This window comes from Haliotis rubra, unplaced genomic scaffold, assembly GCF_003918875.1.
Source record: "Haliotis rubra isolate DU_JTF1 unplaced genomic scaffold, ASM391887v1 Scf594, whole genome shotgun sequence".
Classification (NCBI taxonomy): Eukaryota; Metazoa; Mollusca; class Gastropoda; order Lepetellida; family Haliotidae; genus Haliotis; species Haliotis rubra.
In genome coordinates, this window is record NW_025767295.1 from 69,934 (window position 1) to 94,428 (window position 24,495).

General features: G+C 41.2%; 1 protein-coding gene across 1 annotated transcript in view; it reads left to right on the forward strand.

Annotated features, from left to right (window-relative positions):
* The first annotated feature begins 1,542 nt into the window (after nt 1-1,542).
* Nucleotides 1,543-24,495, forward strand: part of LOC124255135 — a 28,514-nt gene continuing 5,561 nt past the window's right edge. The window contains exons 1-3 of the mRNA XM_046688974.1: nt 1,543-1,635; nt 3,416-3,657; nt 24,226-24,309. Of these exons, the coding sequence (XP_046544930.1) occupies nt 3,450-3,657; nt 24,226-24,309 (292 nt within the window). The 5' untranslated portion in view covers nt 1,543-1,635; nt 3,416-3,449. The remainder of the gene's footprint in view (nt 1,636-3,415; nt 3,658-24,225; nt 24,310-24,495) is intronic.

Below are 24,495 nucleotides of genomic sequence, written 5' to 3' on the forward strand. Positions count from 1 at the left end.
CCTCTGCATGTAGCACAAGACTGGCCTCTGTTTTTATGTTCAATTTTTCTACATTTTATTCGTCTACCTCAAGCAAATTGGCTTTGCTATGTTCCAGCCTCACGATTCCCATTTTGTTTAACGTTTTATCTTATCACTCTCACTCACACTCACACACACACGCGCGTTAGCGCGCACACACACGCACGCAGCAGAATCTGCAATAAATGCATCCCAAACAGTATGTGTGTTTGAGAGAGGCAGAAGTCAGCTGGAATCAAATTTAGATATTAAATTGAAACTGCAATACAATCCACTACTACAAAACCTCGAGCATGTAATGATAGATTACCGATTGAAACCGGCAGATGGCCTAATATAAACATAAATTTGAAAAATAGAATAGGTACAATTTGTAACCACCATATTGATATATGTGACGAGTTTCATATTATCTTATCATGTGCAGCTCTTGATGTATAAGAAAAGTGAGGTGAGGTGAAATTGGGTTTAACGTCGTAATTAAGAATATATCGCTGATATGACGACGTGCATACCTGTATGTGTGGCTGGTTGTACTAGCCCAAACTTGGGCTGGTTTTATAGTGCTAGCTCACTGTGATTATGATATCATGCCGCAGTTAAACATCAGCGAGCCACTCTATTAAACTGACTCCGAACCGACCAGTCCTTGTTGTACCCTTTAATATTGGTGTGAGGCGGCCGGGGATCGAACCCGCGACCTTCCGCGCTCCGTACAAGCAAACGCCCATGCCCGCTAGCCCGGGGCTAGTAAAAATCCAGTCGGGCCAGTAAATCTCAACAGTCACTGGCCCGTCTGGCTAGTGAATTTTCACCAAAAAAATATATTTTTGTAAATACATGTATATCACTCTCTCCGACTTGTTAAGTTATAATACACTTTTAAATCATGCAATAGTATGGCCTGATAAAAATGTTCATAATATTAGCTGCTTAATGATGAAACCGTGTCTACATTACAGTTTCGGGCCAGTGAATACTTTTGTGGGCTAGTAACTTTCAGGCATAGCTAGCCCGTCTGGCTTGAAAAATTTGGAACTATTTCGCACACTGGGTGTGATGGTGACTTTTATGGAGTTGTATGTACAATGTGAATGCCCCACCAACCCACCCCGCCTAAAATTTATGTTTTTTATGTACAAAATTGATAGAACATCTCCCGCCCCCAAATCATCATATCATACGCACGCACGCGCACACACACACACACAGAGGTGTGTTAAACCAGAGACCATATAATATTATTAAACAGCTAAAGTTTGATTGTAATAAAAACCAATGGAAATATGTTTTCCTATTCGCTGCGGGACAAAGCTATAAATAGCTTTGGTTTTCCCGTTTTCATATTTCCCGTTCATAAACGCGAGCATGTAGATGGTGTAGTTACCAAATCTCACAAAATACCTTTATATATCAGTGAGAGAAATACAATCGATATGATAGGGCCAAATTGAATACGGAGCGGGAGCTTGTTTTGGTGTAGATCTACGAAGTCACTGCAAGTGAAAGTGAAAGTAGGATACGGAAGTGGGTGTAACCCGCTCGGTTCAAGTCGCCGTCCACCATGTCACAGCACTTTGAAGGCTTGCAACGTGTGCCGTGACTTCTTGCGTCGTGAGTAGGTTCAGTAATGTGTATGTAATTAGCTGGTAATGTGACTATGTCTACAGTGTTTTTCAAATCTGTGTGCCGAAGATTGGGCATCTATATACAAACGCCCGAGGTGAAGCAGATACAGGCACGTTAGTGAGTTATATCAATGTCAGACAGCCCCACTGGACTCAATTTTGTGTCCGTCCGATTGTACACCTGTCGTCATATTATATCGACCTATTTTAAACCACAAAGAGTATAAAGCTGAAACTTTGAATACAGATTACGGTGTCTCATAACAGACTCATATTAAACGCTGTATATGTACACACAATTTCAAAATGGCTGCAATTTGAGCTCTGTTCGTCCTTGTCAGAAGGTCATTTGTGCAGACAAACTCAATACTCTCATTTATGGCCATCATCAGTATGATTATTCAGCCACATTTTGTTATACACCGACCTTGAGAAGTCAAGGGTATATATACTAGGCACATAAAGAAACTGTGCATACAAACATTTAAAATCTAAATTTATCAAACTTGTGTAGACACATAAGGATTTGAACTCAGAGATTAGTGATATGTATCCAACATGCATGCATGTGCCATGTTCCGTGATGTTAGTGGTTTCGTCCTTGAGACGTGCAAGACTTTGTTGCACGTGCAGTCCGGGAATAGAGAAACAGAGCAAATGAATGCCACACAATACTGTCACTTTGGAAAGCTCAACCCCTGCCCTTGCGATCGTTCCAAAAATTAAACGGCTATTGAAACGCATAGCATGCCAAGGCTCACGTCTGCACAACGTCATGAGGCCATTGGGATGGTCCGTGGGGGAATGTCTCAACGACAAGTGGCTGCACATTCCCACTGCCACCGGAACACCATTTAGGTAATGACGGAGGTGCAATGCAAAGTTCAGTTGTCAATTGTAACTAATTGTAACTCAGCCATAGTTGGGAGTTCTGGGTTTTAGTGAGTCCTGCTTACTTGAACACATGTTCCAATAATATGAAGTACAGTCTTGACCATGTTTCTAACTTTTCTGAAACTAAACTTCCCAATGATTTTCCAATGGACAAATAAGCTGAAACTGAACCAGCTTGGAGCGGCCATTTTGAAAGATGTTTGTGGTCATTGCACCATTACTTAAAATGAAATGGAATCTGGTTTTAACGAAGTTAACAGTTGCACTGTTACCGTTGCATTCATAAGTTAGGGTTTTCTACTATTTAATATAGGCAAGCATGTTTCTTATTTCACAAAAGATACAACCACAAATGAATTGTGACACTTCAGAAAGCTAAACACTTGATCTGTTTGTTTGTTTTTGTTGTTGTTGTGGGGTTTTTTGTTTCATGCCACACATCAATATTCCAGCTATATGGTGGCAGTCTCTAAATAATCCAGTGATCAACATCATGAGCATCAATCTATGAAAAAGTTGCAGTTTCGTGCAATCCAAAATGGATACAGGGAACATAAAAAAGAAAATTCTTGGTTTGATGTAGTATGAACCATCTTCCAGGTAGTTAATTTGAACTGTTGCTGGGAATAATTCTGGGTGGCTGCATGGTTACCTGACTTTGACTTTCATCACAGACACCAGACATATGATGGAATTTGACTCGGCCATTATAATTCTTTCATCATCAAATATATACAAACTATGAGTCCAGTCAGGTTGTTTGTAAAAGATATAAGAGGTCATTCAATAATAGCTACAGAGCCCTGGAACAGTGTTGTCAGACCGGCTTACTTATTGTCACAGCATGTTTAGATTCCACATCATTTTGACAGACAGAGCACGTTGAAGTGAGGAGGTGAACTTGAGATGGCCAGTAGAGATGAAGACAGTGGACACCATCTGGTCATGGCCACTTCCAGTGAGCCATCTGAAAGTCACATGGACACTTCTGGTGAGCATTCAGAATCTGATGTTGACATGGCCAGTTCAGACGAGGAACATGAAGGTCACTTGGTACCCGCAGGTTCAGCGTACGAGGAGATTCTAGAGAGCCAAGCAATCTCAATAAGTACAGGTGGGTGTCACTGTTGTCCTCCATTTTGTCATCTCAGGTTGAAATGAAATACACCAAGGGGGCCTGTTCTTCTTCTTTTTTCAAATTCCATATCAAATGTTACATTGGTGAATTTTCGCTCAGCTTGTCATTGATGTATTTATTCCTCATCATGAGAAAAGTGAAAGTCTTCTGCAGGGCTCCAGATAAGGGCCGTATCGGCGTATGTACGGATAAAACATATGCACGATACGGTAGGAAATCATTTAGAAAACGTAGCAGATACGCCTCACAGCAATGGTGTACGGTCTTTGTATCATTTACAGATGTATTTATCTGAAAAAGTATTATTGTATTGTTTATTGACCCATTTACACAAGAGCAGCAATGTTGTGGTGCATATATGAAACGAAACACTCACTGATACTGCATTAAATTCCATTCAGTACTTGAAATGTACTCTTAAGGTTTTCTTAAGGAGTACGTACTCCTGATGTTGAAAAATTATCTGGAGCCCTGCTTCTGAATGATAGAAACCCTTCTTTTGCACAGCAAACCCGTGAAGGTCCGGGTATGAATCTTCAGTAGTCCATGCTTGTTATAAGAGGCGACGACCAGGATCGGGTGGTCAGGCTCGCTGGTTTGGTTTACACATGTTATCGGTTCCCTATTGTGCAGATTGATGCTCATGCTGTTGATCACTGGATTGTCTGGTCCTGACTCAATTATTTACAGACCGCCACCATATAGCTGGAATATTGCAGAGTGCGGCGTAAAACTGAACTCACTCACTTTCACACTGCAATAATAGGAAATAATGTTATTCCATGTGGAAAGGAAACAACTGATCAATTATGGTTTTGGTAACCATGGTTACTGATGATTCTTCCTCCTGGTTGATGTTGACAGGTGAACAGCGTTCAGGGAACGCCCAAGTTGCCAACACTCTCAACTTCGTCACTGGAGGGGCAGGACAAGGAACACTGGGGAGAGGTGAGTGTTGATGGCGGAAGGGTCAGTAAGTGACCAGATCTTTTTCAAGACTGTTACCATTCTCAGAGAGAAGATCATCATCCCTGGTCCCACCTGTCACCCTTATGGATTGAAATGGGTGATAGAAGAAAATGTTGTATACAAACTCCTGATGTATTGACAGCAGTATTTTGCAAAACTAATGAATCTCGAATGATGTAAAAAACAACTGTTACACACCTTGCATCAATTGTGGTATGCTTGCACACACAATAGAAATGAGTGAATAGTTTGTCGTCTTATGTTTACATCGAAGTCTTTGCTGGGATGTTAAATATTTTTTTTCCTACACAGATACCCTTGATTTACGCATAGATGAAGCGAGGAAGATTTTTGCTCCAACCGAAGCCTACAGAAAAGTGAAACAGAAATTGAAGGAATTTGGTCATGTGACTATCTGTGGTGCTTCAGGAGAGGGCAAGACAACAATGGCTCTGATGCTGGGTTCACAGTATAGACAAAAAGGGTACGAGGTAGTGTTTGTGGACATCCTTAAGAAGTTTGACTTTGACCGCTGTCTTAGTACCTACTCAAGAGTATTTCTCATTGTTGATGATTTGTTTGGTACTGTTGGAGTATCTGCTAATACTTCACATGTTAAAAACTTTCTGAACAATCTTCTCCCCCATTTAGAACAAAAGCAGAGAGCAGAAGAGAAAAGGTCAGAATTGAGTGAAAACAGTGATGCTGGTGAAAAATCCAGAAACAAAGTGCAAAGTTTAACAGAATCTCAAACAAAGGACATTCATGTTATCTTCACATCAAAATCATACAATTTCCATGATGGACTTGCAAAACTGCAGTATGAGGGTTTCAAATTGTTCAAGGGTCAGACAGTAGTGGACTTAACAAAACAAGAAAAATACAGGCTTTCTGACAAAGAGAAGAAATCAATATTTGAACGACATAAACATGCTTTTGGTGACTGCTCTGTGCAACATATTCCAGATTACAATGAGCTGGAAATCTGTTCCAACATCTTTGGATTTCCTCTCATTTGTAAACTTTGTTTTGAATTTTCCTCTTTCTTTAAAAATGCAAAATCATTTTTCAAGGAACCACTCTTTTATCTTAGATTAGAACTGAAGCAGTTACTTGAAGATAGAAATGATAGATCTGCCAGTTTGGTTCTGATGCTGCTGTGTGAAGACAAATTGAACCTGACCACCTTAGACAGTGGAGAAGAAGACAAGGAAATGGACAGGATGGTCAAAACTGTTAAAGACCTGATGCCTAATGCTACACGTTCAGGCATGTACAAAGCCACTAAAAGTTTTAGAGGTACATTCTTCAGAAGAGGAGACACTGTTGTCTTTGCCCATTCTTCAGTCTATGATGCTTGTGCCTGTGCCTTTGTTCAATATCAGTCCAGTCTTTGTTTTGAAGAACTGTAGTGATGACTTTCTGTTTGAAAGAGTACAAGGTGAAAAGATTGAAGAAACTATAGCTGATGACCATCTCCATCTGATATATGTCTCAGATAATTATGATGACATACTTACCACAAGGTTTGCACATTCTATTAAACAAGGAAAGTTTTCTCAATCAGTCACACATCCAGTTCTCAAACGAGACACAACAGCGTTCAAGCTGCTCAACAAACTTCAGTGTGATGGGACAAAGCACCACCATCCGCATAATCAAACTGATTCTAAAGATGAACTTTGGTTTCAAAGAAGAGAGAAAGGAAAATGTTTTCTGTACTGGGCAGTTCTTGGACATAATGCACATCTAGTTACAGAAATAGAACACACAACTGGAGGAGAATTCTCTCAAGAGGCGATCAGTCAAGCTATAGGAGGGTTTGCACAAAGCAACAATGTGACAGTATTGAAATGGCTCTTCACTCGCTCCGAAAAACATGATCATCAATTGACGCTCAACAGACTCTTGTTGCAAGCTGCTGAAAATGGCAGCTCCGATATTCTAGTGTATCTGCTCCAGGAAGGTGCTGATGTTAACACTAGAGACAAGAAGTTACAAAACATCTTCCATCTGGTTTGTAAGACAGGAATGGAAAAATCCCTGAAAACCTTGTTAATTAGGAAACCTGGAAATAATGTGATAAACTCCGTTGATGTGAATGGCCTAACCCCTGTCATGGTTGCAGCACATTCAGCATCACAAGAATGTTTTGAATTACTACAGAAAATATCAAACTTGAATCTGAAAGATAAATATGGTTCTACAATTATTCATCTTGCCTGTCAAGGTGGCAACAAGACTGTCGTGAAACATCTCCTGTCTCCCTCTAACATCAACAGTAGAGGGAGACATGGCTGGACACCAGCAATGGTGGCAGCTGTCAGTGGACATCAAAGTGTGTTTGATGTCCTTGTGTCCGACAAAGCTGACCTGACACTGGTGGCTACATCTGGTGATAGTTTACTTCATCTTGCCTGTCATGGTGGGAACATTGCTATAGTACAACACCTCCTGTCTCACTCTAACATCAACAGTAGAGGTAAGCACGGATTGACAGCCGTGATGAAGGCAGCTGTCAGTGGACATCAAAGTGTGTTTGACCTCCTTGTGTCCAAGCAAGCTGACCTGACACTGGTGGATACATCTGGTGATAGTTTACTTCATCTTGCCTGTCATGGTGGGAACACTGCTATAGTTCAACACCTCCTGTCTCCCTCTAACATCAACAGTAGAGGTGAGTATGGCTTGACACCAGCAATGGTGGCAGCTGTCAGTGGACATCAAAGTGTGTTTGACCTCCTTGTGTCCAAGCAAGCTGACCTGACACTGGTGGCTACATCTGGTGATAGTTTACTTCATCTTGCCTGTCATGGAGGGAACACTGCTATAGTACAACACCTCCTGTCTCCTTCTAACATCAACAGTAGAGGGAGACATGGCTGGACACCAGCAATGGTGGCAGCTGTCCATGGACATCAAAGTGTGTTTGATCTCCTTGTGTCCAACAAAGCTGACCTGACACTGGTGGCTACATCTGGTGATAGTTTACTTCATCTTGCCTGTCATGGTGGGAACATTGCTATAGTACAACACCTCCTGTCTCCCTCTAACATCAACAGTAGAGGTAAGCACGGATTGACAGCCGTGATGAAGGCAGCTGTCAGTGGACATCAAAGTGTGTTTGACCTCCTTGTGTCCAAGCAAGCTGACCTGACACTGGTGGATACATCTGGTGATAGTTTACTTCATCTTGCCTGTCATGGTGGGAACACTGCTATAGTTCAACACCTCCTGTCTCCCTCTAACATCAACAGTAGAGGTGAGTATGGCTTGACACCAGCAATGGTGGCAGCTGTCAGTGGACATCAAAGTGTGTTTGACCTCCTTGTGTCCAAGCAAGCTGACCTGACACTGGTGGCTACATCTGGTGATAGTTTACTTCATCTTGCCTGTCATGGAGGGAACACTGCTATAGTACAACACCTCCTGTCTCCTTCTAACATCAACAGTAGAGGGAGACATGGCTGGACACCAGCAATGGTGGCAGCTGTCAGAGGACATCAAAGTGTGTTTGACCTCATTGTGTCCAACCAAGCTGACCTGACACTGGTGTCTACATCTGGTGATACTTTACTTCATCTTGCCTGTCAGGGTGGGAACACTGCTATAGTACAACACCTCCTGTCTCCCTCGAACATCAACAGTAGAGGGAGACATGGCTGGACACCAGCAATGGTGGCAGCTCTCAGTGGACATCAAAGTGTGTTTGACCTCCTTGTGTCCAACAAAGCTGACCTGACACTGGTGGCTACATCTGGTGATACTTTACTTCATCTTGCCTGTCAGGGTGGCAACACTGCTATAGTACAACACCTCCTGTCTCCCTCTAACATCAACAGTAGAGGGATGTATGGCTGGACTCCAGCAATTAAGGCAGCTGTCCATGGACATCAAAGTGTGTTTGACCTCCTTGTGTCCAAGCAAGCTGACCTGACACTGGTGGATACATCTGGTGATAGTTTACTTCATCTTGCCTGTCGTGGTGGGAACACTGCTATAGTACAACACCTCCTGTCTCCTTCTAACATCAACAGTAGAGGGATGTATGGCTGGACTCCAGCAATGGTGGCAGCTGTCCATGGACATCAAAGTGTGTTTGACCTCCTTGTGTCCAACCATACTGACCTGACACTGGTGGATACATCTGGTGATACTTTACTTCATCTTGCCTGTCAGGGTGGCAACACTGCTATAGTACAACACCTCCTGTCTCCCTCTAACATCAACAGTAGAGGGATGTATGGCTGGACTCCAGCAATGGTGGCAGCTGTCCATGGACATCAAAGTGTGTTTGACCTCCTTGTGTCCAAGCAAGCTGACCTGACACTGCTGGATACATCTGGTGATAGTTTACTTCATCTTGCCTGTCGTGGTGGGAACACTGCTATAGTACAACACCTCCTGTCTCCTTCTAACATCAACAGTAGAGGGATGTATGGCTGGACTCCAGCAATGGTGGCAGCTGTCCATGGACATCAAAGTGTGTTTGACCTCCTTGTGTCCAACCATACTGACCTGACACTGGTGGATACATCTGGTGATAGTTTACTTCATCTTGCCTGTCAGGGTGGGAACACTGCTATAGTACAACACCTCCTGTCTCCCTCTAACATCAACAGTAGAGGGATGTATGGCTGGACTCCAGCAATGGTGGCAGCTGTCCATGGACATCAAAGTGTGTTTGACCTCCTTGTGTCCAAGCAAGCTGACCTGACACTGGTGGATACATCTGGTGATAGTTTACTTCATCTTGCCTGTCAGGGTGGGAACATTGCTATAGTACAACACCTCCTGTCTTCCTCTAACATCAACAGTAGAGGGAAACATGAATGCACACCTGTATTGAAGGCTGCCCTCTGCGGACATAAAGATGTGGTTGACCTCCTAATACAGCACAAAGCTGACCTGACACTTCTGACAGACTGTAATCACGATATCAGACGTGTTGCTGAGATGGGAGGGCATCCTTCATTGGCCAGTTATCTACAAACTGTTCACCAGCCTCACTAACTACACCACTCAAACAGCACCACAGGACTGCAGTGGTGGACTTCAGGAAACAAGAGTCACAGTGATCTTCTATTCAACATTTTGTCTGCCACCTATGGCTGTTTGATTTCTGGTTTGCTCAAATTATGTTTCTTGCTTTGTCAGCACGATTCCTGTACTCACGGGTTTCCCCAAAGTAGTAACATGTGCGACCTGCCTCACTTCATGATTTCCTTCTGCATCAACTGACATGCTATGACATCTAGCTGACATGCCATGACATCCAGCTGACATGCCATGACATCCAGCTGACACGCCATGACATCCAGCTGACACGCCATGACATAACTCAATTACTGATCAAAGCCATGAGGTCTAGGCACTTGTGATTCATTTGTATATTCAGTGAATCAAACCATATCCCTTCATGAATTTGATTTGTTATCCACAATCACCGGAATAAAATATTCTTAAATGTTTTAAAATGGAGTGTTTTTCTTAAGTTTGATTTAATTTATCAAAAAGTGATATGCAAAATGGAATGCATCCAAGCCAGGCAGGGTCGTGGTCAACACTCTTATGTATTAATTCATTGGTGTTGTCACTGGTTATTGTCGTGATAAATTTGTACTGCCAATACCCAATATTTGTGTACCATATAAGAGCAATAACCCATTCACTCACTCACTCACTCGTTCATGATGTAATTGAATTATTGATCTAAGCTGTTTCATCTACATTCTTACGATTAATTTGCATATTCAGTGAATCAAAATTTACCCTTCATATATTTGATATGTTATCCGCAATCAATAATTCAATTAATGTTTTATTGAGGAGTGATTTTTATACTGAGTCAAAAAAGAAACTTCACATTATTTCTCCAGGGCACTATAAAAGAAGAAGAGATGGTAAGATGGTTAAATTGTTATTATTTCATTGCTGAGATCTGTGTGATGTACTCGATACACTGACAGTGCCATAATCAGTTCCATTAGGCGACACCGCCGTTCCAAAACATGGGTATACAGAATGTCAAGTCACAAGAATTAAAATGCGAAATTTCTCAGCTCAATAGCGTGTATGGCCCGCCCGCGCAATCACCACTGCCAAACACCGTCTCCTCATCGACTGCCAGATGCTTGTGAACACGTGGTTTGGGATTCTGCGCCATTGCTCTTGCAAGGCAGCGCCAAGTTCCTGCAAGTTCCTCCCAAGTGCATCCCAAACGTGCTCTATTGGATTAAGGTCAGGGGACCTCGATGGCCAGTCCATGACGTTGATTCCAACGTTTTGAAGGAAATTTCGTGTCAACATCGCAGAATGCGGCCGAGCATTAACATTCTGGAACTGTAGACCTGGGCCATGAGCCACCATGAAAGGAACGAGTTCAGGGAACGAGCACCTGGTCGCGGTAAGCAGCAGCTGTGAGGTTTCCACGGATGACCAGAAGTGGGGAACGGTTGTTCCCACAGAAAGCACCCCACACCATGCAACTTCCACCCCCGAATCTGTCGACTTCCTGTACACAACAATGGGCATACCGTTCACGACATCGTCTCCAGACTCTATGCCTGCCGTCCACGAATCTGAGGGTAAACCTGGATTCATCGCTAAAGATGACTCGATTCCAGTCTCTCTGGGTCCATCAGGGGTGACGTTGGGCCCACAGCAGACGTTGACGTTGATGAAACGGCGTCAATGTTGGCCCAGGATATGGACGTCGAGAATGGAGATAGGCAGCCCGCAACCAATTTCGAATGGTCTGTTAGGACAGTCGACCTCTAAACATCTCAGCCCTGGTTCATGTAGTCGGCAGAAATCTGTCACGTAGGTAACATACGACGATTTGACGTTATTCTGCTCGTGACATTACATGTGGACGACCCAACCTTGGGCAATCAGAAGTGGTGCCAGTTTGTTTTAGACGACTTGCAAGTCATACACAGTACAACAGCTGCATCCCATTGCTTTTGCGACGTCAATAACTGATCTTCCCGCTTGCAACATGCCAACGGCACGTTCACGTTGCGCATTTGACATTCGTGGCATTTCAAGGACCGTTAGAACTGTGGTTTAAAAGTGTTTTTTCGATTCTTGAGGCCAATGCAAGCACGTGCATATGAAGAAAACTTCGATGCGAAGATCACATGATCAACTGCACATGCAAAACCTGATTTGGCACTAATGTCATCTGCACGACGAATGGATGGGTTTGAGTGGGTTTTGGTAACGTTTTTCTAGAGTCGAAAGATAGGGATCCAATTTCGGATACATAGATGTATCATCAGAGGAAAATTATTCATTATCTTTCAAATTACATTTTGTGAAGTTTCTTTTTTGACTCAGTATATTAATTTTGATATGATTTATCAAAGTGATATGAGGTATGCAAGCCAGGCAATATAACAGTCTACACTCTTGTGTATTTAATTCAACATTGATGTGGTCACTGGTCATCAGGATCAATTTGCACTGTCCACAAGAGACAAAGAACACATTTTGTTATTGTTTTCTGAATGTAGAGACTGAATCAGCTGCTGCCATGTTATTGTATTCATTACCAAATTCGTCTCATAGTGGGGCGGTGGGGTAGCCTAGTGGTTAAAGCTTTGGCTCGTCACGCCGAACCCCCGGGTTCGAATCCCCACATGGGTACAATTTGTGAAGCCCATTTCTGCTGTTCCCTGCCGTGATGTTGCTGGAATATTGCTAAAAGCGGCGTAAAACAAAACTCAGTCAGTCAGTCCTCCCATAGTGGATTCATTGCTATTTGTGTCAAACACAACTTGTGGATTAACTTGCGCAGTTCAGTATGGATTGTTGATATTGTACCTCCAATGACTGATCACCATGATGAGACCATACAGCGTATGTTCCAGACTTTTGATACCGATTTTAAGGATCAAGACATAGATCAAGATAGCCATATGCAGTGATACGTGGCATTTATTTAACCATGGACCTGTAAGTTGAAATAACAAATGTTGTAATATTCAAATACCACGTGAAAGCTATTCTTAACATTGTAAGAAATATGACCCACATGCGTTCTTCTTGGACAAGCTGAACACCCACCCGTGCTCATTGAGATGATGTCATACTGGTGGATGAACATCAGATCTACTTCACACATGGAACTCTATTTGTGTTGAATTCCATCAGTAATAAGCATTGCTGATGCACTAGAAGCTGCTACTTTAGAGATATATTAACCTGTTTTATACAATACATTTGATAATGATGATGATGATGATTAAATGATAACACGGTCAGTGTAATTATTACCAGCTGTTCACCTTATATCTGTAAATGTATATTTCTGAATATAGTGTAATAATTGCAAATGGGATTTTGGTCTTGAATATATCATTTTTCTTAGCTGGGATGATGATGATGATGATATGGATGATGATGATGGATGATGATGATGATCTGTAGTCCCAAAATGGACCCTCAAAAAGATGTCATGGAGAGTTCAATTATGGAGATTAAGTGTATGTGGTGTCTACCAAATGCCTGAACTTGCATGTAACCTTGCAGCCAAATACACACTGCTTTTTTAAGAAAGTGGTCAAATGTAACAGATTTGGGATTACACTTTCTCAGTAAAGTACAGATTCTAGTACTTTTGTTGGGTTGAGTCACATCTAGGATTCAAACCCACACTCAGTCAGGCTCCTAATCACCAGCACCCAAAGTCAGCTGCCTAACCCCTCGGTATGAAACTCCCTGAAATTTCAGCCAGACCACAAAGCTGGTTAGATGAAAACCTTGCCAGCTCTGACCAAAACTTACCTGCCCCAAAATATCTTCGTATATACATATCTAAATTTTAACCCGACCATAGAACAGGTGAATTTGATAATCTGGCAGTCCGTGTTGAAAATAACCCGTCCCAGGCAGACAGGTATTTCAAACACTACTAACCCATTTGGGGTAGCTTCAGTGGGTGTGTGGGTTAGATGGCTGACATTTTGTGCTTTGTTCAAAGGATAAGTTGGTTTTCTTTTAGAACAAAAGCACATGATCTCAATGCACAACAATATGTTTAATAGTAAATATACTAGAAATTGTTTAAATATCAACAAGTCAGTCAATCACCCGTGAAGATCCAAGTTAGAATTGGTCTTCAGCAACACATGCTCTTCGTAAAAGGCAACTAAGGAGTAGTCAGACTCACTGACTTGATTGACACATGTCATCATATCCCAATTGCGTAGATCGATGCTCATGATGTTGATCCCTGGATTGTCTGGTCCAGACTCAGAGACCGCCTATAGCTGGAATAAAGCTGAGTGTCTCACGAACTGCATCATTTGCCCTTCTGTCCAGGCCTTTCTGCAATGCTGTAGCTCTCTGTATGTAGCAAGTCTAGATTTTCTGAGGTTCAGGTTCTGAATCTCTCACCTCCTTTTCAGTTGAGACAAAATTATTTGTTTCTATTTAAATAGTATATATTCAGAGACGAAGGTGAATGTTGTGTGTCCCTCGTGCAGATGTCCTACAATGCATGGCACATGGCTCTCCATTTATCCATCTCTTGCATGTTTTGAATGAGTTTAGTTTTATGCCACTATAAGCAATATTCCAGCAATATCATGGCGTGGGACATCAGAAATGGGCTTCACACATTGTACCCATTTGGGGAATCGTACCCGGGTCTTCAGCGTGATGCTTACACCACTAGGCTACCACCCCACATGTTTCGAGAACTTGCCGACTAGGTGAATTCTGAGAGCCCAAAACATGGAGATACGGTTCTCCTGTTTTTAAGCCTTTCTCACCACAGGTGAATTGCAAAAAAATGTAGAATTCAACATTGTAACTTGCAAAGGCGTGTGCTGAAGAATTCCCAACAAGGGTACCATTGTGTGAATCCCATTCCATGTGCTATTGTTTAAATATTGTGAAAGCAGGTAAAACCTATATTTGGTTATACTAATCCAGACTTATACTTGTTCTATAGTGCTAGCCTAACCAGATATCATGCATCTTGTTGAAACAAAACATGGATACTCCTTTCACACGCAGTATACTAATTGTGCTTTGGAGGTCGCCTTCGCCGGGTTGGCAGTTTTCAAGATGACCAGCTTGTTATATCCCAACGCCAGGGATCAGGCAGGGTAACAAGAAGTACCATCTTCCAGGAGGCTTTGAACCTCGGACCTTCCACTCCCTGGCCAGGCACAAGGCAACATACTGTCACAATGAGGGAGTTTAGTTTTACGCTGCTTTTAGCAGTATGCCAGCAATATCATGGCGGGAACGCCAGAAATGGGCTTCACACAATGTACCTATTTAGGGAATTGAACCCAGGTCTTCAGTGTGACGAGCAGACACTTTAACCACTAGGATATCCCACAGTGACAAGGGTAACAATGTAACACATTATGTTTTAAATATTTTACACTTTCAGAATATTTTGAAATATGTAGGTGTTTGATTGTCATGCCAAAGACTGAGTGGAGTTCCCAGTGTTTGACTTCAATTATGGTGTCTGTGGGTGTTACTGCCAGAACATGGCTGTAACAACAAACAATAAACATACTGGTTCACAAAATGACAAACATAAACAGCCAATTCTCTGAAACTACCTCCAATGCAAATTCTCTGTGAATCTGGCTACTCAACAAGTAACTCAGTGAAAAGACAAACAGCCTGTTGGAATTGTGGTCATATTTATTTGCCCCGGATGAACATAATTATTCATGGCAAGATTTACTTACAAATATTTACATATGTACATACAAGGTATTTAAATACACACTGGTGCATCACACACCTGACATACACAACAAAACATTCTCTCTGTATCATACATATGAGCATCATCAAAAACATCGACATTTGATTTTATGAAAACAGGGAAAAAAAACGTGCAACTCCATTGTTTCCGTGCTAACATGCAGTGATACGTCACTCCAGATCCCCTCCAGACATTCATATTCCTATTCAATGATACAAGTCGAAAATATCCATTCCAGATTGTCAGTGTTCAAAAAGACTTACTGTGCAGCTTGTGAACTGGACATTTGGACGATTCCAGTCAGTAGTCGTCATGATTAACAGGGTTCTATTATGAATGCACCTGGAACTATCACTACAGTACCAGTTAACAGCAAGAGGAGTGTAAAATCATTCTGTTTCAGATTAAAGGGAATCTGGCCTAACATAGTTTATTAGGGAACAGTGGGTGTATTAAGGTTGGCATATGGTGTTACCTCTTTTGGTTTAAAATGGACCAAACACCAGACAGAAACAAATTATGTTACCTTTCCAAAAATCCAATGAAATGGTTCAAATCTTTGCAACTGTGAGATTCTTGTGTTTCTATCTTTGGCAATAACTCCCAAAGGTTTTCGATTTTGATTTTTAATTATATTTTTATTTATTTGGGAAAAGATACAAAATAAAAATAAATAAATGAATAAATGGGTACAAATCGGGCCTACTTACGATGCCCATTGCAATAACCATGATCACTCATAGATGATACAAACATGTGACACTTTTTATCAACAAATTTCAAATTTCAACATTCACACCAAAACCTGATATACTATGGAATGAGTATCAAACAATGAAAGGGTGATGTAATTTAATTCAAACCTGTAAGTTCCATCAAATTTTGATATCACATGTAGACAGGTTGTTATTTACAAGATAAATCCAATCAGCTTAATATATTGCACAAACTGTTGCCCTATTGCATGGTTTTTAGACCTGACAACTTTAGTGGTAGAGTTACATCCCTTTGAATACAATTTGAGGCAGGGTTGTGTCCCTTTGAGTGCAATCTCAGTAAGTCCTTCAGTTTTAGAGATCAATGTAAACAACATAAATCTTGTACAATTTTTCTCTCCAACAAAATCAGAAAGTGAAACAAAGCAAGACACAGTTGACAAGATACTGCAGATTAATGGCAGAATGGAAGAAACTATTTTTCCCTATCCTCGGACATAAAAACTTCCTGAGCCATGTCACCAAACCTTTAACACAGAATAAATTACACAATTACTTGCATACATATCTGTAATTCAACTACATGTATTATAATTATATAATAGTTGAAATATGTCACTTTTTACATTTGCCATATGCAGTCACCATGGAATGGCATTTGTGTGTGCTGAATTCAGCCAGTGAAACAGTGTTTCAAATATCATGGATTTCATGACACACGGTTACTAAGAGGAACAAGAACAAACTTATCCAGTTATCGTAGCTACAATTTTTCAATCCCAAAGTGATTTTTCCAATGACATAGTGGAAAGCATATCAGAAACTGTCTCATATGCTGCCACACGTCAACATATTATAACTAAAACTATTAACACAAAGAGTTTTGATAATCTATGTTAAAACTGGAATAAAACTAAATGTAACTGAACAACAGCAATAATTTATATATCCAGTACACAGTCCATATAATTATTGTTTGCCTTTTATTTATCTGCACATTTCGGATTTCTAGAAAAATGCAGTTTTAATGTTTAGGAGCATGCCAATTTAATGTGATTTTGTTCAAGTTTCATACACTTTGTATCCTGGGATTCTTAAATTCAAATACCAAAGATGACCTCATGGGCTCCTTTCATTTTGAAAACCAATGAACAGATGAACATGATAGATGAATATGACAAAATAACATATCATGACATGTCTTAAAAGCTAATTTGATGATTGTACACATGCTCTCTAGTTCAGTGCTCTTTAAACTTAAGAAAGAGTCTTAGAAATGTATGATCTTATATCTTCCATTTGCAACATCACACGGAAAATTGGATGAAGCCAAGCCATTTATCTGTACTGAAGAGTTGTGGTGTACTCTGCATCACAATGATTGACATACCGTCGATGCTTCACATTAGGACAGCCTCGACCCTTTGATCCGCACAACCGACACAGCTGTCTGGTGAATTATGCCACCTGTACGTTTCTATGACGATACCTGTCAGTCAAGGCTGACAGCTTGAGATAGTGTTCATATCACACGAACAGTGCATGATGGTCCATCAGCAGAGATAAGTCACTGAGTTGGTCATCAGGAGAATTTAAACCTCACGAGATTCCGGACAACAGTTCACTCTTCCTTTTGTTTGCTGTCATCCTGAAATGAATGAATGAATTCTTTATGTTCCACAACTGGAGTAATAAAACAGTAGCAGCATCAGAAACAGACACAAATGGGAACTTATCCATGGTATCAATGTTATCTCTTCAAGTGCCGCTTTTAGCAATATTCCACAATATCATAGCTGGGGACACCAGAAATGGGCTTCACACACAATACCTATGCAGGGAATCAAACCGAGGTCTTCAGCATGATGAGTGAACCTCAAACCACTGTACCGTCTATTGTACTCTCCCTATCTCTTTAACATGGGTGGTGGTTAAAACGTTCGCTCATCACACCGAAGACCTGGGTTCGATTCCCTACATGGGCAAAATGTGTGAAGCCCATTTCTGGTGTCCCCATGCCATGATATTGCTGGAATATTGCTAAAAGCGGTGTAAAACCAAATTCATTCACTCCCAATCTCTTAAAAAAATCGACACTAAAGGAAAGTCATTCACTGTGTTAACAGTTTAGCATAAAAACACAACTTAATGGTTATTTGAAAACATTTCAGATAGAATTATTTAAATTTGGATATAAATATACAATTTATAGTAGAATTTCCAAATTTTAAACTTATCCTATCTCACGGTATACATTATCCCACGGTTGGCTGGTGGGATTACCCTGTGTCAACTCTACAAACGTGAGGTCGCATAACACAAGGCGGCCAGGAGAAAGCACCAACTCCCGATATGCTAACTCCGAACTTGTGATGGGTTGCTTCAGATAACCCCTTAGCTTACACAGCACAAAACTCTAGGGAGTGGGCGGTCCCGAATTAACGTGGTTTTCAGCCGCAACATTTGACAAGCTAAAGGACTCAGTTTGGCAAGTGGATCCCGCCACCCGCGATTTATCAAGTGACCCCAGTGAATTAAAGTCGAAGACCTTAATCTGGACAGTCCCTGCTTCGAAACTACCCCCCACAGACACATGCTGGAAGGCGGTAAAAGAGGGAATAGCCCGGTTGCTCAACTTGTTTAAAGTTCAGTACCAATCTCCCTAACTTACCGAAGGTGAGAAAGGACTTAGGAGCGCAACGCTTCGAAAAACACGCAGGTAATCGGAAATCAACACTTCACTGACGTAATTGCACAGAGAGTAGAGGTCAGTAAGCGGAGTGTCGGCCACCTCTGCATGTAGCACAAGACTGGCCTCTGTTTTTATGTTTTATTTTTCTACATATTATTCGTCTACCTCAAGCAAATTGGCTTTGCTATGTTCCAGCCTCACGATTCCCATTTTGTTTAACGTTTTATCTTATCACTCTCTCACACACACACACACACACACACACGCACACGCACACGCATGCACGTTAGCGCGCGCGCACACACACACAGAGCAGAATCTGCAATAAATGCATCCCAAACAGTATGTGTGTTTGAGAGAGGCAGAAGTCAGCTGGAATCAAATTTAGATATTAAATTGAAACTGCAATACAATCCACTAACCCCACACACACACACACACACACACCTCTCCCCCCCATTACGTTTACTATAAATGCTTGTTTTGGAGACACTATCCACCCCCTTTCAGATGACGTAATCATAAGGACATATCTTATTCTAATGTTTTTACTTATTCATACATGATGCCTATGGTTCAAGCTAAATATTGAATATTGTAAACAGTGCGAGCTTGAATATCTGGACACTATGTTTTTGAAAGATTAAAAAATGGGGGTGTCCTTAAAATACAACCCCCGTCTAAACATATATCAGGCAAATCCAAATCTTTGAAAGTTGATTATGACGGGAAGTCATCCAATACTATACTGAACATATTTTATATGATATTATCTGAGGGCATACCATTATCCAAGAGGTACCAAATGTCAGATAGTTTTTCATAAAGAAATATTATACTCCAATGTGGTTTGATGACTAATATCTCGTTAACCACATTACCCACATACGTGGAATTTTGAATATAGCTTTGCTGATGATTCCTTCAAAATAAAATGGAAGCTTTTCAAACATAGGACATCGAGAATATAGTTAGACTGAATACTTTTTTTATATAAGCATATGATCGTCCTCCTAGTAAAACAACGTATTTGGTTAACAAAACCTCGAGCATGTAATGATAGATTACCGATTGAAACCGGCAGATGGCCTAATATAAACATAAATTTGAAAAATAGAATAGGTACAATTTGTAACCACCATATTGATATATGTGACGAGTTTCATATTATCTTATCATGTGCAGCTCTTGATGTATAAGAAAGGTGAGGTGAGGTGAAATGGGGTTTAACGTCGTACTTAAGAATATATCGCTGATATGAGGACGTGCATACCTGTATGTGTGGCTGGTTGTACTAGCCCAAACTTGAGCTGGTTTTATAGTGCTAGCTCACTGAGATTATGATATCATGCCGCAGTTAAACATCAGCGCGCCACTCACATTAAACTGACTCCGAGCCGACCAGTCCTTGTTGTACCCATTAATATTGGTGTGATGCGGCCGGGGATCGAACCCGCGACCTTCCGCGCTCCGTACAAGCAAACGCCCTGGCCCGCTAGCCCGGACCTAGTAAAAATCCAGTCAGGCCAGTAAATCTCAACAGTCACTGGCCCGTCTGGCTAGTGAATTTTCACCAAAAAAATTTGATTTTTGTAAATACATGTATATCACTCTCTCCGACTTGTTAAGTTATAATACACTTTTAAATCATGCAATATTATGGCCTGATAAAAATGTTCATAATATTAGCTGCTTAATGATGAAACCCGTGTCTACATTACAGTTTCGGGCCAGTGAATACTTTTGTGGGCTAGTAACTTTCAGGCATAGCTAGCCCGTCTGGCTTGAAAAATTTGGAACTATTTCGCACACTGGGTGTGATGGTGATTTTTATGGAGTAGTATGTACAATGTGAATGCCCGCCCACCAACCCACCCCGCCTAAAATTTATGTTTTTTATGTACAAAATTGATAGAACATCTCTCCCCACCCCAATCATCATCACACACACGCACGCACGCACGCACGCACACACACACACACACACACACACACAGAGGTGTGTTAAACCAGAGACCATATAATATTATTAAACAGCTAAAGTTTGATTGTAATAAAAACCAATGGAAATATGTTTTCCTATTTGCTGCGGGACAAAGCTATAAATAGCTTTGGTTTTCCCGTTTTCATATTTCCCGTTCATAAAAGCGAGCATGTAGATGGTGTAGTTACCAAATCTCACAAAATACCTTTATATATCAGGGAGAGAAAGACAATCGATATGATAGGGCCAAATTGAAGACGGAGCGGGAGCTTGTTTTGGTGTAGATCTACGAAGTCACTGCAAGTGAAAGTGAAAGTAGGATACGGAAGTGGGTGTAACCCGCTCGGTTCAAGTCGCCGTCCACCATGTCGCAACACTTTGAAGGCTTGCAACGTATGCCGTGACTTCTTGCGTCGTGAGTAGGTTCAGTAATGTGTATGTAATTAGCTGGTAATGTGACTATGTCTACAGTGTTTTTCAAATCTGTGTGCCGAAGATTGGGCATCTATAGACAAACGCCCGAGGTGAAGCAGATACAGGCACGTTAGTGAGTTATATCAATGTCAGACAGCCCCACTGGACTCAATTTTGTGTCCGTCCGATTGTACACCTGTCGTCATATTATATCGACCTATTTTAAACCACAAAGAGTATAAAGCTGAAACTTTGAATACAGATTACAGTGTCTCATAATATACTCATATTAAACGCTGTATATGTTCACACAATTTCAAAATGGCTGCAATTTGAGCTCTGTTCGTCCTTGTCAGAAGGTCATTTGTGCTTCACAAATGTTTTCTCGAGAACTACACAAAGGGAGCGGAAGCTCATCATAACATCCCAGTCTCATTGGTGACACGGCAAGACAGACAAACTCAAAACTCTCATTTATGGCCATCATCAGTATGATTATTCAGCCACATTTTGTTATACACCGACCTTGAGAAGTCAAGGGTATATATACTAGGCACATAAAGAAACTGTGCATACAAAAATTTAAAATCTAAATTTATCAAACCTGTGTAGACACATAAGGATTTAAACTCAGAGATTAGTGATATGTATCCAACATGCATGCATGTGCCATGTTCCGTGATGTCAGTGGTTTCGTCCTTGAGACGTGCAAGACTTTGTTGCACGTGCAGTCTGGGAAAGAGAAACATAGCAAATGAATGCCACACAATACTGCCACTTTGGAAAGCTCAACCCCTGCCCTTGCGATCGTTCCAAAAATTAAACGGCTATTGAAACGCATAGCATGCCAAGGCTCACGTCTGCACAACGTCATGAGGCCATTGGGATGGTCCGTGGGGGAATGTCTCAACGACAAGTGGCTGCACATTCCCACTGCCACCGGAACACCATTTAGGTAATGACGGAGGTGCAATGCAAAGTTCAGTTGTCAATTGTAACTCAGCCATAGTTGGGAGTTCTGGGTTTTAGTGAGTCCTGCTTACTTGAACACATGTTCCAATAATATGAAGTACAGTCTTGACCATGTTTCTAACTTTTCTGAAACTAAACTTCCCAATGATGTTCCAATGGACAAATAAGCTGAAACTGAACCAGCTTGGAGCGGCCATTTTGAAAGATGTTTGTGGTCATTGCACCATTACTTAAAATGAAATGGAATCTGGTTTTAACGAAGTTAACAGTTGCACTGTTACCGTTGCATTCATAAGTTAGGGTTTTCTACTATTTAATATAGGCAAGCATGTTTCTTATTTCACAAAAGATACAGCCACTAATGAATTGTGACACTTCAGAAAGCTAAACACTTGATCTGTTTGTTTGTTTTTGTTGTTTGTTTTTTTTGTTTTTTTCATGCCACACAGCAATATTCCAGCTATATGGTGGCAGTCTCTAAATAATCCAGTGATCAACATCATGAGCATCAATCTATGAAAAGTTGCAGTTTCGTGCAATCCAAAATGGATACAAGGAACATTAAAAAAAGAAAATTCTTGGTTTGATGTGGTATGAACCATCTTCCAGGTAGTTAATTTGAACTGCTGCTGGGAATAATTCTGGGTGGCTGCATGGTTACCTGACTTTGACTTACATCATAGACACCAGACATATGATGGAATTTAACTCGGCCATTATAATTCTTTCATCATCAAATATATACAAACTATGAGTCCAGTCAGGTTGTTTGTAAAAGATATATGAGGTCATTTAATAATAGCTACAGAGCCCTGGAACGATGTTTTCAGACCGGCTTACTTATTGTCACAGCATGTTTAGATTCCACATCATTTTGACAGACAGAGCACGTTGAAGTGAAGAGGTGAACTTGAGATGGCCAGTAGAGACAAGGACAATGGACACCATCTGGTCAAGGCCACTTCCAGTGAGTCATCTGAAAGTCACATGGCCACTTCTGGTGAGCATTCAGAATCTGATGTTGACATGATGGTACCCGCAGGTTTGACATGGCCAGTTCAGACGAGGAACATGAAGGTCACTTGGTACCCGCATTTTGCTGGTTCAGCAGTTACGAGGAGATTCTAGAGAGCCAAGCAAATCTCAATAAGTACAGGTGTCACTGTTGTCCTCCATTTTGTCATCTGAGGTGACATCTTAGGTTGAAATGAAATACACCAAGGGGGCCTGTTCTTCTTCTTTTTTCAAATTCCATATCAAATGTTACATTGGTGAATTTTCGCTCAGCTTGTCATTGATGTATTTATTCCTCATCATGAGAAAAGTGAAAGTCTTCTGCAGGGCTCCAGATAAGGGCCGTATCGGCGTATGTACGGATAAAACATATGCACAATACGGTAGGAAATCATTTAGAAAACGTAGCAGATACGCCTCACAGCAATGGTGTACGGTCTTTGTATCATTTACAGATGTCTTTATCTGAAAAAGTATTATTGTATTGTTTATTGACCCATTTACACAAGAGCAGCAATGTTGTGGTGCATATATGAAACGAAACACAAGATCACTGATACTGCATTAAATTCCATTCAGTACTTGAAATGTACTCTTAAGGTTTTCTTAAGGAGTACGTACTCCTGATGTTGAAAAATTATCTGGAGCCCTGCTTCTGAATGATAGAAACCCTTCTTTTGCACAGCAAACCCGTGAAGGTCCGGGTATGAATCTTCAGTAGTCCATGCTTGTTATAAGAGGCGACGACCAGGATCGGGTGGTCAGGCTCGCTGGTTTGGTTTACACATGTTATCGGTTCCCTATTGTGCAGATTGATGCTCATGCTGTTGATCACTGGATTGTCTGGTCCTGACTCAATTATTTACAGACCGCCACCATATAGCTGGAATATTGCAGAGTGCGGCGTAAAACTGAACTCACTCACTTTCACACTGCAATAATAGGAAATAATGTTATTCCATGTGGAAAGGAAACAACTGATCAATTATGGTTTTGGTAACCATGGTTACTGATGATTCTTCCTCCTGGTTGATGTTGACAGGTGAACATCGTTCAGGGAACGCCCAAGTTGCCAACACTCTCAACTTCATCACTGGAGGGGCAGGACAAGGAACACTGGGGAGAGGTGAGTGTCGATGGAGGAAGGGTCAGTAAGTGACCAGATCTTGTTCAAGACTGTTACCATTCTCAGACAGAAGATCATCATCCCTGGTCCGACCTGTCACCCTTATGGATTGAAATGGGTGATAGAAGAAAATGTTGTATACAAACTCCTGATGTATTGACAGCAGTATTTTGCAAAACTAATGAA